We start from the raw sequence: 13,164 nt of genomic DNA, 5'->3' as shown, positions 1-13,164 counted from the left end.
CTAAAACAATAATCTTAACTAAGATAATAACCTGAAATAATATAATAAACCTAACTATGATAATAATCTTAACCTCATACTCAACCATCACCAGGCTCTTTTGATTTCTTACCGAAAAAGTTACCCGGCAAGTATAACAAAAAAATGTACAATAAATCAAAACTTAGGCGTGTGCCCGCAATGCTTGTTTCGTTGTGTAATACGAATTTCGCAAGCAGCTCGGCAAAAGTGAGAGCTAGAAAGAGAAAGTGTAAGTTTTTCACAAAAATTCACACCATTCCCGTCGACCCTCAACCATTGACGCAATGTGATACCCGCTAGCACACTTGTTGCCACAATGTGATACCCGCTAGCACACTTGTTGCCACAATGTGATACCCGCTAGCACACTTGTTGCCACAATGTGATACCCGCGAGCACACTTGTTGCCGCAATGTGATACCCGCTAGCACACTTGTTGCCGCAATGTGATACCCGCTAGCACACTTGTTGCCGCAATGTGATACCCACGAGCACACTTGTTGCCACAATGTGATACCCGCTAGCACACTTGTTGCCGCAATGTGATACCCGCGAGCACACTTGTTGTCGCAATGTGATACCCGCGAGCACACTTGTTGCCACAATGTGATACCCGCTAGCACACTTGTTGCCACAATGTGCTTCTCGTGAGAACACTTGATCCCACAATTTGGTACTCTTGAGTACACTTGTTGCCACTATGTGTAATTTTATATAATTAGCAGTTCCTTATCAAACAAAATATGAACCCATGAAAACACGCATGAAAAAAGTTGCATTTTTATGTTCTAATAGCTACATTTCGCGAATGTTTCCCAACTGAGATGCAAAACAACAAACCTGGCGTATTTCCCATAGATGGCATTGCAAGGCATATGGGATAAATATCTTGATAAGAATGTGAATATTGTTTCTATCAATCATACTAAAGTTCTTAAAATCAAAAATTTTTTTCAGGGTAAACTTGGTAGTTTGGCAATATACCCTCGAGTTGAGTATTTAGAATACGCCCTCGAACAGCCCCCTGTCAATTTTCGCTGATTAATTCAAACACACCTCCCAACCAATATATAGAGATATGCATATAATATTTGCATGTAAGCCAGGCGTTTGCCGGATTTGATCAACCCTAAAAATTTTGAATCCGGTTACGCGAAAATCCTTCATTTATGTTTACCCTAATCCCGTTCATAATAATGAAGCTAATTTATAATAATTAAAAACAGATCAGTTCAAATCTACATTTTACATACAACATAGAACTCCACTTTAGAACTCGTTTTATAATATGAAAACAAATTTATTGCACCTTTTAACTTAAAATTTTTTATACTACTTGCATGATAAAATTAAAATTTTTTAATTTCACCCACTGTTTCAATACCTCACTATTTTCCTGCTGAGAATAAAATTTTTAGGTCCAGGTTATATCCCGATACGAAAAATATCCTGCATGATACGCGCACCAACAGATCCTTTGTGCTGCCAGGTTTACAGCATAGAAAAATATACAAAAAAATTGAAAGATATTTCAAATATTTATCCTTGATGAATTTCGTTTGTTATTGTATTCATATCCACCCTTGCGTACCTAGATGAAACTTATAATAATTATGGTTACAGATTATGATAACAAATAATGAAAACATTCTAGACGCAATCGGCAAGCTGTGTAGCCTCTGCATTGAACAATCTTCGACAGCCTCCGTCATGAACATTATACGTATTCCAGCTTGCTTGTAAATTGAATGCAGCGTAAATTTTGTTTTGTTTCAGTCTCCACCGAAACCCGCATAGCATTTTCACATTTTATTTGTTTTGTATAAGGCCGTTACCATTTGATGCCATTCTGCGCCATGTTGTGGCATATCTTGCCACATAAAATGTCTGTAGGTTTCACGAAACGAAGATTGTATAGACGCTTTTTTGACATTTCCAAGCTCTCTATTCTGGTTACGTTCCGTACGTTCGTCAATACATGATAATATCGATAACAATTCAAGAAACTTTCACATCTATTAATAACATGTATAACTAATTTTCTAACTTCTTTTGACTGAAATTTTTAATTTAACCAATTATACTTGCATTGATGCGTGAAAGCACAATAAAATATTGTGTTGGTCGCATATAACAAAATCAACTTAGTTCGGAAGTTAATACATCTTTGATGCGCGAGTGAAATGGCTATCCAGCCTGACAAGCTTCATGAGTCACCTGACCTATGTCTTCTGGCACCTACAGAAATGTTGCGAATTCGTAACTCTGTCAGGCAATCACATGACGGCTATTCAAGCTAAACCCACCAATCACAGATGAGAAACAGGCCGCTATATATACGCGTGTACGTAAGCCGCTTCATTTGCATAGGCCGCTACGCATGTTTAAAAGCGAGTTTTGATAGTACGGCCTCAGCTGTGGGACTCAGTCGGGAAATTGATGTCTCTGTATATAATTGAATAAATTGAATTGAATAAAGTAGATATATAAGCTTAGCAAGAACAACTGAATTAATCTCGAGTAGATGAGTATGCTTCAGTGCATTGAAGCTGAGATGTATTTCGAAGAGCATTGCCACCATTATTACATTGTATTCATTCTTTGACATCGTTGCACTGTTTTTTTTTTTGTTCTTCAGTGAAACAGAGCGCGGGGAAACTCGTTTTAGGGAAGTGCAAAGACAATGTCAATTTACTGACATGAGTGGAGAGTAATATTTCATTGCACAATCGTTGTCTTACAACAGAACAATTGTAAAGTTGAATGTTCATGTGTGAAACCAGTACAAATTTGCCCTATTTCTGTCAGAAAATGCCTCCTGTATACTGTAACCTGCTACTAACATTTTCAACATTGCATGTATTTAGTAAACATGTTTACTAAATTTAGTTGCATGTAGCATATTTAGGTCACATTTATGCTCAATGCGTGTAGCATCACTGGTTTTAGCGTACACTCAGAAAACTTAATATGTCATTTATCCAATTAGTGACATACTTCCTGCCCGTAGCATTGACTCGCCTATTTGCCAGGCCAAAAAGTGTCAGGATGATCCTTACAAGGGCAAATAGTGCATTGTTATTAGGACGAATTAAACTAATTTCTCTGAGTGTAAAATAGCATGCATGGTGTAGCATGGTTTTGAAAAAACATTAATGTTTGTTTAATCAATGCTTACCTCGTATTTCTTTCCGGGTACAAATACCATAAAATTAGACCTGCTCATGACATTACGTCAATGTATAAACCTTTCACAGCATTGCCATGCCCACTGTTTTATCATGTTCATGATTAACGTGTCGTCACAGCTCATAAACATGCGACAACGAGTGTCGAGAATCATTTTACGAGTGCCCCGTAGCTGTGGCACTTCTCTCCATCATCTGCCTTGATGGCACCGTCAGTGGGTATATAAGCGGGCACATTTTGGGCAACCGCCAGTCCACCCCCAGGGCAGCACGTGCACGGTTATCGCTGGTCCTCATCTGGTGCCACAATGACTACACTCAAGGTGCGCAAATCATGTTTCTTAGCGTTCCAGGTTCGCAGGGAAACTGATCTAAAATACAAAACGTCATTAGTATAGATATGTCGATGGAGCTTTGAGATGTCAGAAAAATGGTTGACGGCTTTAAATTCTTTTCCTAATATTGGAGAGTCATTTTGTTTACTAATTTATCCTAATTCTGTATTAACATGTCTTTCTTTGTATTAAATGTCTGTATTAGATTTAAAATTCTTGTATTATTCTAAATATATCGTTGTGGGCGAAAAAGTCCTGAAAGTTCTTTCGAAGTCAAAAAGAACTTTTCTTATTTTGATATTCTAAACACCACGCGTCAGGTGGAAACTGATATGCAATAGCAGACGGCAAATGGGATTTGGATCAGAACGATCAAATAAGGTTTTATTATCACCATCATATAATTTAATACTTTATAAATAATGATAGTTTTAAATGGTTTAATAGTGACTTTGTAAAATGCCGCTTCATGAAATTCCGGTACATTCTAGTTTCAGGTGATTTAGGTCTGCGCAATCTATTTAATATCAATTACTAATAACTGAAAACAACAAAAATGTACAAGTAATTACATATAATACAATGCAACCAATCTACTTAGAAAGCTCATATGTATGGTATTGAAGTTCAGCCTCGCCCGAGAGTCTACATTATTTTTTCATTTTCTGAAGATTTTTCAATGTCATTAGCTGATATGACTTTCTTAAATTCCTCGCGATCAAGTTTCATTCTTTATGAACATCTTATGCTTTACCAGTTATATCTCGCATGTGTGCTGCAGGCAAGTTCTTTAAGCTACCGGTAGACGCTATCCGTTAGTAATATTTATATTGAAATTTATTGCCATCATATGTCCATTTAATGCTTTTAGTAGAATTATTTTAGTTTTCTCCGTTCAAAAATGTTCACTTACAAGCTAACAATAGGACAAGTACAAATAATTCATCTACTGCTACTTGAAACGTTCCCGGCAGATGAATAGCCTACATATTTTTCAAAAGACAAATCTTAGTCAACCTATTCACTATTCAGCCCATTTTCACACTTGAATCTAAAATGTTTTCCTTCAGGTTTTCGCATTGGCGGGAATAATCTGCTCATGCGCGGCAGTCACTTACCCCCAAACCTACGAGCGCCTGCAGCCTATCATTGCCCAAAGCCTGCCACAAACTCTTCTTGAGTTCTTACAAGAACCCAGCAATGGGTACCAGCCTCAACGTACGACCAACAACCTCCCAACTACGGGACTGAAGCTTAAACAATCGACACGACAGAAAGCCAAGGAGCTTCCGACTCAGCCCGAAATGCAGCCTATCACCCAAGCTTCGTTCCGACCTTTCTTCTATCACGACTCGAACGCGGGATCCGTAGACGCCAAACAGCTTCCTCTTCCGGCGAACGACCCAAGTCCATCGGCTCCGACTACCGACAACAGATTTTCTGATGTTCCCCACATTGAGGAAAATCGAGACGATATCGCAAACGCTTTTCTTGCTTCAAGCAACAGGTTTCATGGTGGACAATCAAATGATGAAAATAACGAAGAAACTCTAATATCTTTCGTACCTCTTAGCCATAAACTTTCAGATACTAATTCCGATTCGGAGAACCATCCGTCGTTCCAACCTAGCCCAGACACTGCCGTGTCTACTCACGTCTCAAGTGGTTCTCAAAAAGAACCATCTTCTCTCGTCGCTGCCCACGAAACAATTTTTCGCTCCGATGACCAGAACCAAAACACCCTCACAAGCCCTGAGCAAAAAGAATACTATAACAATGAAGGGCCTTTTGCTTCTTCCTTCACGACAGGAATAACCATTCCTCATACCAAACAAAATAACCAAGCCCAGAATCACCTATTTGCCAGCCCCGTGGAAAATAATAAAATCAAACATAACAAACGTCGCGCATTTGCCGCCACACCAACAGTTTTTTTCGAGCAGCCCCATGACCTCGCGAACCATCATCTGCAAACCAAATACGAGGAGCCGCTGGTAGTCCACCAACACGCCGCACAACTCGATGACCACTTCGCTACCAGTCACGACCACCACATACCAACCTACGTGGAGCCCAGCTACCACGTGAGTACCTTGCTTGGTTGTCATGAGAAGGAGCACCACTTCGTGTGTATCAAAAATGGCTGAAATATCTGCAACAGCAAGACCTGTACTATTTATTTTCTGATTTTTACAAGAACTCAGCAATGGGTTCTTGTAAAAAACATCTTTGGTGGTTCATTAAAGAAAAAAAAAGTTATTACGCATCAATCAAAACGAAAATGATTTTAGATTAATAAACCAATATGTGTAATGAAAGCCAGTCCTGCACACTTGGCAGATCTTAAAGGCCACCAAACGCCCTTTGATGCAAAAAACAGAATTGGTGTAGGTATGACTAAGACGTCAACCGTTCGAGTAGCATCTTTATTATTTAGTACGCATTTCAAGAAGCAAGCAGCCATTACAACCAATAAAATAAAATAAAAAGTATATGATTAGGAACTGTCAGCTACAATTTTATTTTGCTGTTAAGTTTGAAGCACGTATAATGGCCAATAATAAACGGCAAACATGCAATCATTGGTCCACGTTTAAGCAGCAGTTAACACGTAAAAAATACGTGGCAATGTAGGTAGGCGTAAAAAAACTTGTTTCATAATGTATTAAACGCAAGAGAAACTTTCTCTGGTGAAGATGTCAACTTCTACTTTCCTTAACGCGTCGTTGGTAACGCGGCATCACTGCTCTATAATTAATTATTTATAACTGAAGTTAATCATTGACTCCTGTAATGCAGAACAAGCACATGTCTTAGCTATAGGAGAAGTTAGAAATGATTTAATATACAATACAGAATTTGTTGTGCAATTCATACAGGAACTACTCAGAATCCTTTAATACAGCAGCAGAAGAAAGGTTGCTGAGCCTGGCAATCGCACGCACGCTGTCACCGCTGCTTGATTGCGCTTATCAACTAAATTTTCGTTACAAATTTAATCGATGATTAGGATGAATTTTTCCAAGTCTTCAAAAATAAAGATGAAGATGAAATAAACAAAGTTTAAGTAAAATATATTGAACGAATAAAATACGAATTGCTCTAATGCTCGAATGGAATTTCACGGAAATTTTTTACTTATAGAACTAGAAAAAAGTCCTATAGCGTTGTACTTGCCTTCGCATGCGGCATTGAGTGTAAAAAAACCGGAGATGTTCTATATCAATACAATTAATATCATATAATGCAAAAAATTGCGAATAATATAAATATTTATACATGTAACTACCTAGTCTCGGCTATGTATTACTTGAAGTTTGGTGACGAGTAAAATAATTTACTAATTAAATTTACTGTAGTTGAAAACTAATTATCAAAATTGGGGTTTGAATAATACCTAAATTATTGCATTCGATATATTGCAATTAACTTGCAATTAGAATCTCATGCGCCCGCCTGGGCATGTTAGACCTCAGGAACTCAGATTTTTCAAAAAATTTAGAAACGTCATCAATTGCATTTGATGAGATATGATCGAATGAAAGGTGATACAGTGGTTCATTAATTTCCCCACAGCCTGCGAGGTACGACTTCAGGTACATCGTCAAGGACGAGTACGGCGGCAACGACTTCGGCCACCAGGAGAGCAGGAGCGGCCAAGACACCAAAGGCGCGTACTACGTGCAGCTGCCAGACGGACGACGTCAGACGGTGTCTTATTACGTGAACAAGGGCTCGGGATACGTTGCTAAAGTCCACTACGAAGGAAAAGCTGTGCACCCACAACCTAAGCACGTGCCTACAGGCTACCATGGTGGAGCACCCCACATCTCTGGGGTACATGCAACCCCTAGCCAACATCTCCCCAGAGGGTTCAACACCCATGAGGGGTTGGGGTACAGTGGGTTGAGTGAAGCAGCTTTCTCGAAGTTCCACTAAAAATCTACGGATATCTCATGCCAGTCATCGTTTCAACGCGGGATTCTTTGTTGAATTATTTGTAGCTTTCATTTGTTATACGATCGTCAGAAAAATAGGAGTTAGACTTCTCTACTATACCTTTTATTATCCTCAAAATTGAATATAATATCTCAACCGAATGTGAGTGCCATTAAAATAGGCGAATCATTTTAAAACAAAAACCTGCTCATGATAGTAAAAAATTTTCAAGTAACAAATCTGTGAACGTTTTTCACAATTACGCAAAATTTAGGAAGAAGAAGATCATAAAGAAGATCATAGAGTTTCGTATGCAATTTTCCACTACCGTACATTATATACGAATATGAATACATTTACTGCATCGTCTTCAGTTCTGATGCCATAAAGGATTTCAATACAGAGAACGAAATTGAGCATTTTTTTTTTTTTTGTGCTACAATTTTCCCGTGAGAAACTACACCCGTTCACATGGACAGGGATTGTGTGGCAAACAGTGACCAAAGTTAGCTCTTTGTTGTCACTATTTACAATTAAATAATACCGTGACGCTCTATATGAGACAATGAGCTCACTGAAACGCCACAATTTGGCTCGTGTGTTTACACCAAATTATTTTTCCCACGCATTGTTAAGCTTCAAGCAGCGAGATAACTTGATACTACCATTAAAAAGACGATCTACAATTCAATTGTCAAGTTATTTACCACTTCAAAGCGATTTATCCTTGCCTTTTCGTAACGAATGTCAGGAAAAGCAAGTATAAGTTTTGTGCGATAATCGACTTAATTGTCGTCGATCCTGATACGATATAACATTTGAATTATTATTTACTAATATGAATATTTGATATAACTGATGAATAAGGTTGATTATTGAAAATCATTATAAAAATACGATTACCTGTAATGCTGGAACCTCCGACTGTGAGAATCACGTGGACGCTCGTCATTTTACTTGCTTTCCTAAATGATAACTGTCGGCCATCGGATGACCAGCCAAAACACGGATGTGAATTAAATGAGATTGGGTCAAATGAAGTTGAATGACGATAATGTGATGATTTCAACGCCACATGAGCAGTTATCAGCACTGATGTGATGATTTTAACGCCAGATGAGCAGTTATCCGCACCAATGTGATGATTTCAACGCCAGATATAAGCAGTTATCAGCACCAATGTGATGATTTTAACGCCAGATAAGCAGTTATCAGCACTGATATTATGATTTCAACGCTAGATGCGACGCTGCTGCATGTTGGAATAGCAAATTTTAATCTAAATCTTACATTTTTGTTTATAAAGAACGCATTCTTTGGAAAATTGAGACATTTGTGCTCGCTAACTAAATTGCACATCTAATTTTATTTATTATTAACAATAAAGCTTTTACATTACTTTTAACATAGTTCATGGATAAACCGTAACTAGAAATGGTCTGTAGAAATAATCAGTAGACAGTAGTATTAGGATTCTACAGATCAATATTTGCTAAATATCGATAAGGCTCAGAGAGAAAGAATAGAAGAACTTCCTCTGAGCGGTTCAAAAGCGAATGTTTAAGTTTGATTATAAAATTAGAGGCTGTAACCACCAATAGAGTGATGGTTGCATGGTTGCAGCCGACGAGCCCACACTAGCAGACTGATAAAGTCAGGTTAGAGGCTTTATTGTAAAGAAATTGCAAGATTTCGAAGACCAAGACGAAATTTATTATGTTTTAACCCATAATTACAATTAAATTAAAAATCTGTGAACCTACGCCTTCATAAACGAAGCCTTTACGCGCAAAACCTTTATTTCCAAAACCCCCGCAATCAATTAAGCCTTCCCTGAGAGATGAGGGTGACCACGCCCTTATATAAATAATGTGCCCACTGCAGTGCAGTTATTCCCTAACTAGTCACTAGAATTATAATTTTCTACCAATTACAATCACTGTTCCGAATCTTGGCAAATAAATGTCTAATTGAAACATTTTATTGATTGTTTTGCTAGATTCTTAAAAAGTTTATCTTAAAAAAATAGGTGCTACTGTTGCAAAAACATTCCAAATGCTTGACGTTTCGAGAGGTATATTGCCTCAAAAGTAATGACTGCTTCTGAAAGAGAAGGAATTACATCCTCAACAAAGCACAGGTTTAGCTGAAAGTCGAAGTTGTCTGAGAAAGACCGTCAGTACCTAAATCGAATTGTACAAGAGTCATAATCGAAATACCACGGCTGTTAAAATTACTGCAAATCTCTATGGACATCTACAGAACCCAGTTTCCATAAAGAAGACGGTTCGTCGAGAGCTGCACAGATCTGGATTCTATGGAAGAGCTGCAATTAGAAAGCCTCTGGCTTCAAAGACAAATGCTTCAAAGCGTTTATAGAGTGGTGTAAAAACCTCCGTAATTGGTCCCTCGAGCAGTGGAAGAATGTGATTTTCTCTGACGAATCATCGTTTACTTCATTTTCATGCAACCTCTGGCCGAGTTTACGTTTGACAGCCAAAAGAGTCATTCGATCCCGACTGCCTTCTCTCAACCGTACATCATGGCGGGGGATCTGTAATAATCTGGGGTGCTATTTCTTTGAAATCCGACGAACCAATGATTTCTCTTCGTGGAAGAATCAACAGCCGTAACTATTTGGGAATTTGGGAAGACCAAGTTCATCCAATGGCTTGAGCACTGCTTCTGGAGGGAACGCAATTTTTCAATATGAAAATGTCCCGATCCTTACAGCTGTAGTTCTTAAAAAAATGGCTCGCGAACATTCTAATGTAGTTGAGCATCTCATTTGGGCACCACAATCACCAGAGGTGAATATTATCGAGCATTTATGGTCGATTTTAGAGATGCAAGTCAGAGTTCATTCCCGCCGGCATCGTCTTTAAAAGAGCTGGAGGGAGTTTTAACTGAAGAATGGATTAAAATTAAAAAACCTACCTCACTGCCAACTAAATACTTAATAGCCGAATAATAATTTTTTAAATATTAGCTAACGAGGACTTAAGGATATACTATATAAGCCAGCTCTGAAGAACTACCTTTATCAGGAAAACATTAGACGTGCGAGATAAACGCTGGGTTATCAGAAAGGGATAAGTCAGGAGCAAAGTTCATAATGTTAACAATGAAATGATTTCAAACAGTGTTAATTGTGATAGGAACTTTGCTATAAATAATGATGACTTAGTGAGGTACAGTTCAGTTAACGGAGTTTCGCTGTGTTCGCAAGACGTTGAATAAATTTTCTCAGGTGCGAATGTTATAAACAACCCACCTTCTAGTACACAGGAATATTCATTTCTTAGTATTTGTGGTCGCAGATTCGATTAATGTAAATTTACAGATTTAATTCACGATAAATCCAATATATATAAAAACACATCATTAGACCGTGCACTATTGCAAGAATAGGTAAGTTTTCCGAGAGAAATACAAGTTTATTCGTTTTGGAGCAATCGCTTGAAATTAATTTTCTAGAATTGTCTTAGTTACAGTAACGTGTCAACACTAACACCGCTCCAGTGTGTGACATTAACGCCCCAACACTGAAGAAATTCAGTGTTCGAGTGTTAATTAACACTTTTCAAATTTCCCTCTTATATATCTATACTTACATCGTTCGAGATGGCGTCTGCGGTCATCTCACTTGTGCTTGCGGTTGCCCTTGCTGTGCCACCAACACAAGGCACTTCCTTCTACGACCTCCCTGCCCAGCATACAATACAACAAGTCCAAGTGGTATGTGTACAACTTCGTCATGTTAAGGTTTTAAGAGATGCTCTATGTATCTTTTCCTACAGCTAAGACCGCTGTAAATAATAGCTCGATATATTTTTTTGCCATGGTAGCTTAAAATCTCAGTTTTTGCCTGTGTAATGGTGGCAATGTTCACATAAATATTACTTTATTTTTGTTTCTCATTTCTTTTTTAAGATCTAGAGATAGTTGTTATCCCTCTATTAAGTATTAACATTGCATGATCGTGTACAGTGAACACCATGACGATTTAAATGTGATAGTTGCATTCTTAAAGTGGGCTCACGTTTTTATTGGAAAACGCACGACTCGAGGTTAGGAGCAATGAGTAGTGGGTTCATTCCTCAGCAGCTGTAAAATTCTGTTGTAAGGGAGGGGTGGCTGAGAAGAGCACAATTGGATTAGCAAGTTGCGGCTCCTAGCTGGCTGGGAAAATTCTGTAATATCTATAGATTCGCCGACAGAAAAGAAATTGCCTTAAGGCCAATTATATTATTAGAATTTTTTATTTGATATGAATGGTTTTCTCTTCAGGTAACTCGCAATGGACTCAGCGCTCCGGACAAAGTTTTTACCGATGACTACGGCAACGAAACGCAGCTCTGGCAGCACGGCCCGGGGCAGCTGCTTGACGTGGGTGACGTCTTGACGTCTGTTCGATTTAAAATATTGTTGACATTCACGGCCATTTTTGCAGAAAATTGCGTGAAATATTGTCAGTGATAATGCAAACGTCTTTTTAGAAAAATATACGTCGCTCTTATCATTGTAAGCATATTATTAAATCGACATCAATGGGATTTTCTACTATTTAATTAAATTTAAAATCATGCTGATTTGTCTGCACCATCAATTCTTAAAATGTGATTTAGGAAATATTAACGATGATTCAAAATGATTTTGAATGAATATTGGTGACCGTGATACATACATCCGAAGTAAATGCTTTCGAACCCAACTGAATAAATACATCAATGTCGTAAAAGGTGCATTAAAATATAATTTTACTTATTATTATAAGACAGCCATGGGCCTATTTCTTCAATGCCGACACTTCTATTATATTCTATTATAACATTCACGTTCTGCAACGTATTTGCTAAATACTACATACTTATCATACGGTACCTATGCAAAAGTACATTTTCTTATGCAAAAACGTACGGACTTTACCACGTGTACGTAAGGGTCATAATTTACGCACGGAACAATTTTTGCATTGCAGGAAGGCTTGCGGCAGCACGACAACTTGGGCAGGTGGCTGAGGCGACGATATGGCGCGATACTGGACGCGTTCCCTAACGCGTCGCAGATTTGGGCCGTAAGCAAACCATCAGACAATATGATCGAGTCTGCCCTGGCTAATCTTGCTGCTATTTTCTTTAGATCGCGTTCTCCTTATCTATGTCCCCCTTAAAAGTTTCAGGCGTTTATATGAGAAGAAAGTTTTAGCCGGTAGTATTAGCGACAAATGCTTTCCACTTTGAAATAATATGAATATCATGATAAAATCTTATTCAATGTATATTTGCAAGAAGCGGGCACTTGCAGTCAAAAGAATTTGATTTCAGCGCCGGAAAGCGAAGTTAGTTGGGCAGCAACAGTCTTGGTAGCTGTTTTTGCGTCGCGCTGTCAGTTCGCTGAACAAGGTGGATGATGCTCAATGATCCTACTCCGTCTCTCACCCGCACTCGACGTGATCGACAAAGTTTTTCATCTCCTCTGGTACAATTGCAACCATTTCAGCTACTGCTTCATTAAATGCCTCCTAAAACTCGCCATTGCTGTCATGTTCCATGTTCCTCTACCGAGCATAGAAATTACTCGACGAGAAACTGACACTGGCGGATGAAAAAATAGATTTTTTTCTAATGCTTCACTCGCGTATACGCTATAGGCCAGAAAAACGAGGAATCAAATTATTT

The 13,164-nt window shown here is 38.3% G+C and overlaps 2 protein-coding genes across 2 annotated transcripts; both read left to right on the top strand.

Moving 5' to 3' along the window:
• The first annotated feature begins 3,475 nt into the window (after positions 1 to 3,475).
• Positions 3,476 to 7,597, top strand: LOC108671401. Its single transcript, XM_018158949.2, has 3 exons — positions 3,476 to 3,532; positions 4,615 to 5,628; positions 7,121 to 7,597. Exons 1-3 carry the CDS (start codon positions 3,518 to 3,520, stop codon positions 7,481 to 7,483), a joined length of 1,392 nt encoding a protein of 463 aa, XP_018014438.1. The 5' UTR covers positions 3,476 to 3,517; the 3' UTR covers positions 7,484 to 7,597.
• Positions 7,598 to 10,693: 3,096 nt separating this feature from the next.
• Positions 10,694 to 12,656, top strand: LOC108671399 (testicular acid phosphatase-like). The gene is made up of 4 exons (XM_018158947.2): positions 10,694 to 10,733; positions 11,108 to 11,221; positions 11,774 to 11,872; positions 12,465 to 12,656. The coding sequence occupies exons 2-4, from the start codon at positions 11,108 to 11,110 to the stop codon at positions 12,654 to 12,656; spliced, it is 405 nt and encodes a 134-aa protein (XP_018014436.2). The 5' UTR covers positions 10,694 to 10,733.
• The last annotated feature ends 508 nt before the right edge of the window (positions 12,657 to 13,164 follow it).

The sequence above is a fragment of the Hyalella azteca genome, unplaced genomic scaffold, assembly GCF_000764305.2.
Source record: "Hyalella azteca isolate HAZT.00-mixed unplaced genomic scaffold, Hazt_2.0.2 contig2664, whole genome shotgun sequence".
NCBI lineage: Eukaryota > Metazoa > Arthropoda > Malacostraca > Amphipoda > Hyalellidae > Hyalella > Hyalella azteca.
Note: the sequence above shows the minus strand (reverse complement) of the source record. Positions and strands in the feature narration are given on the sequence as shown.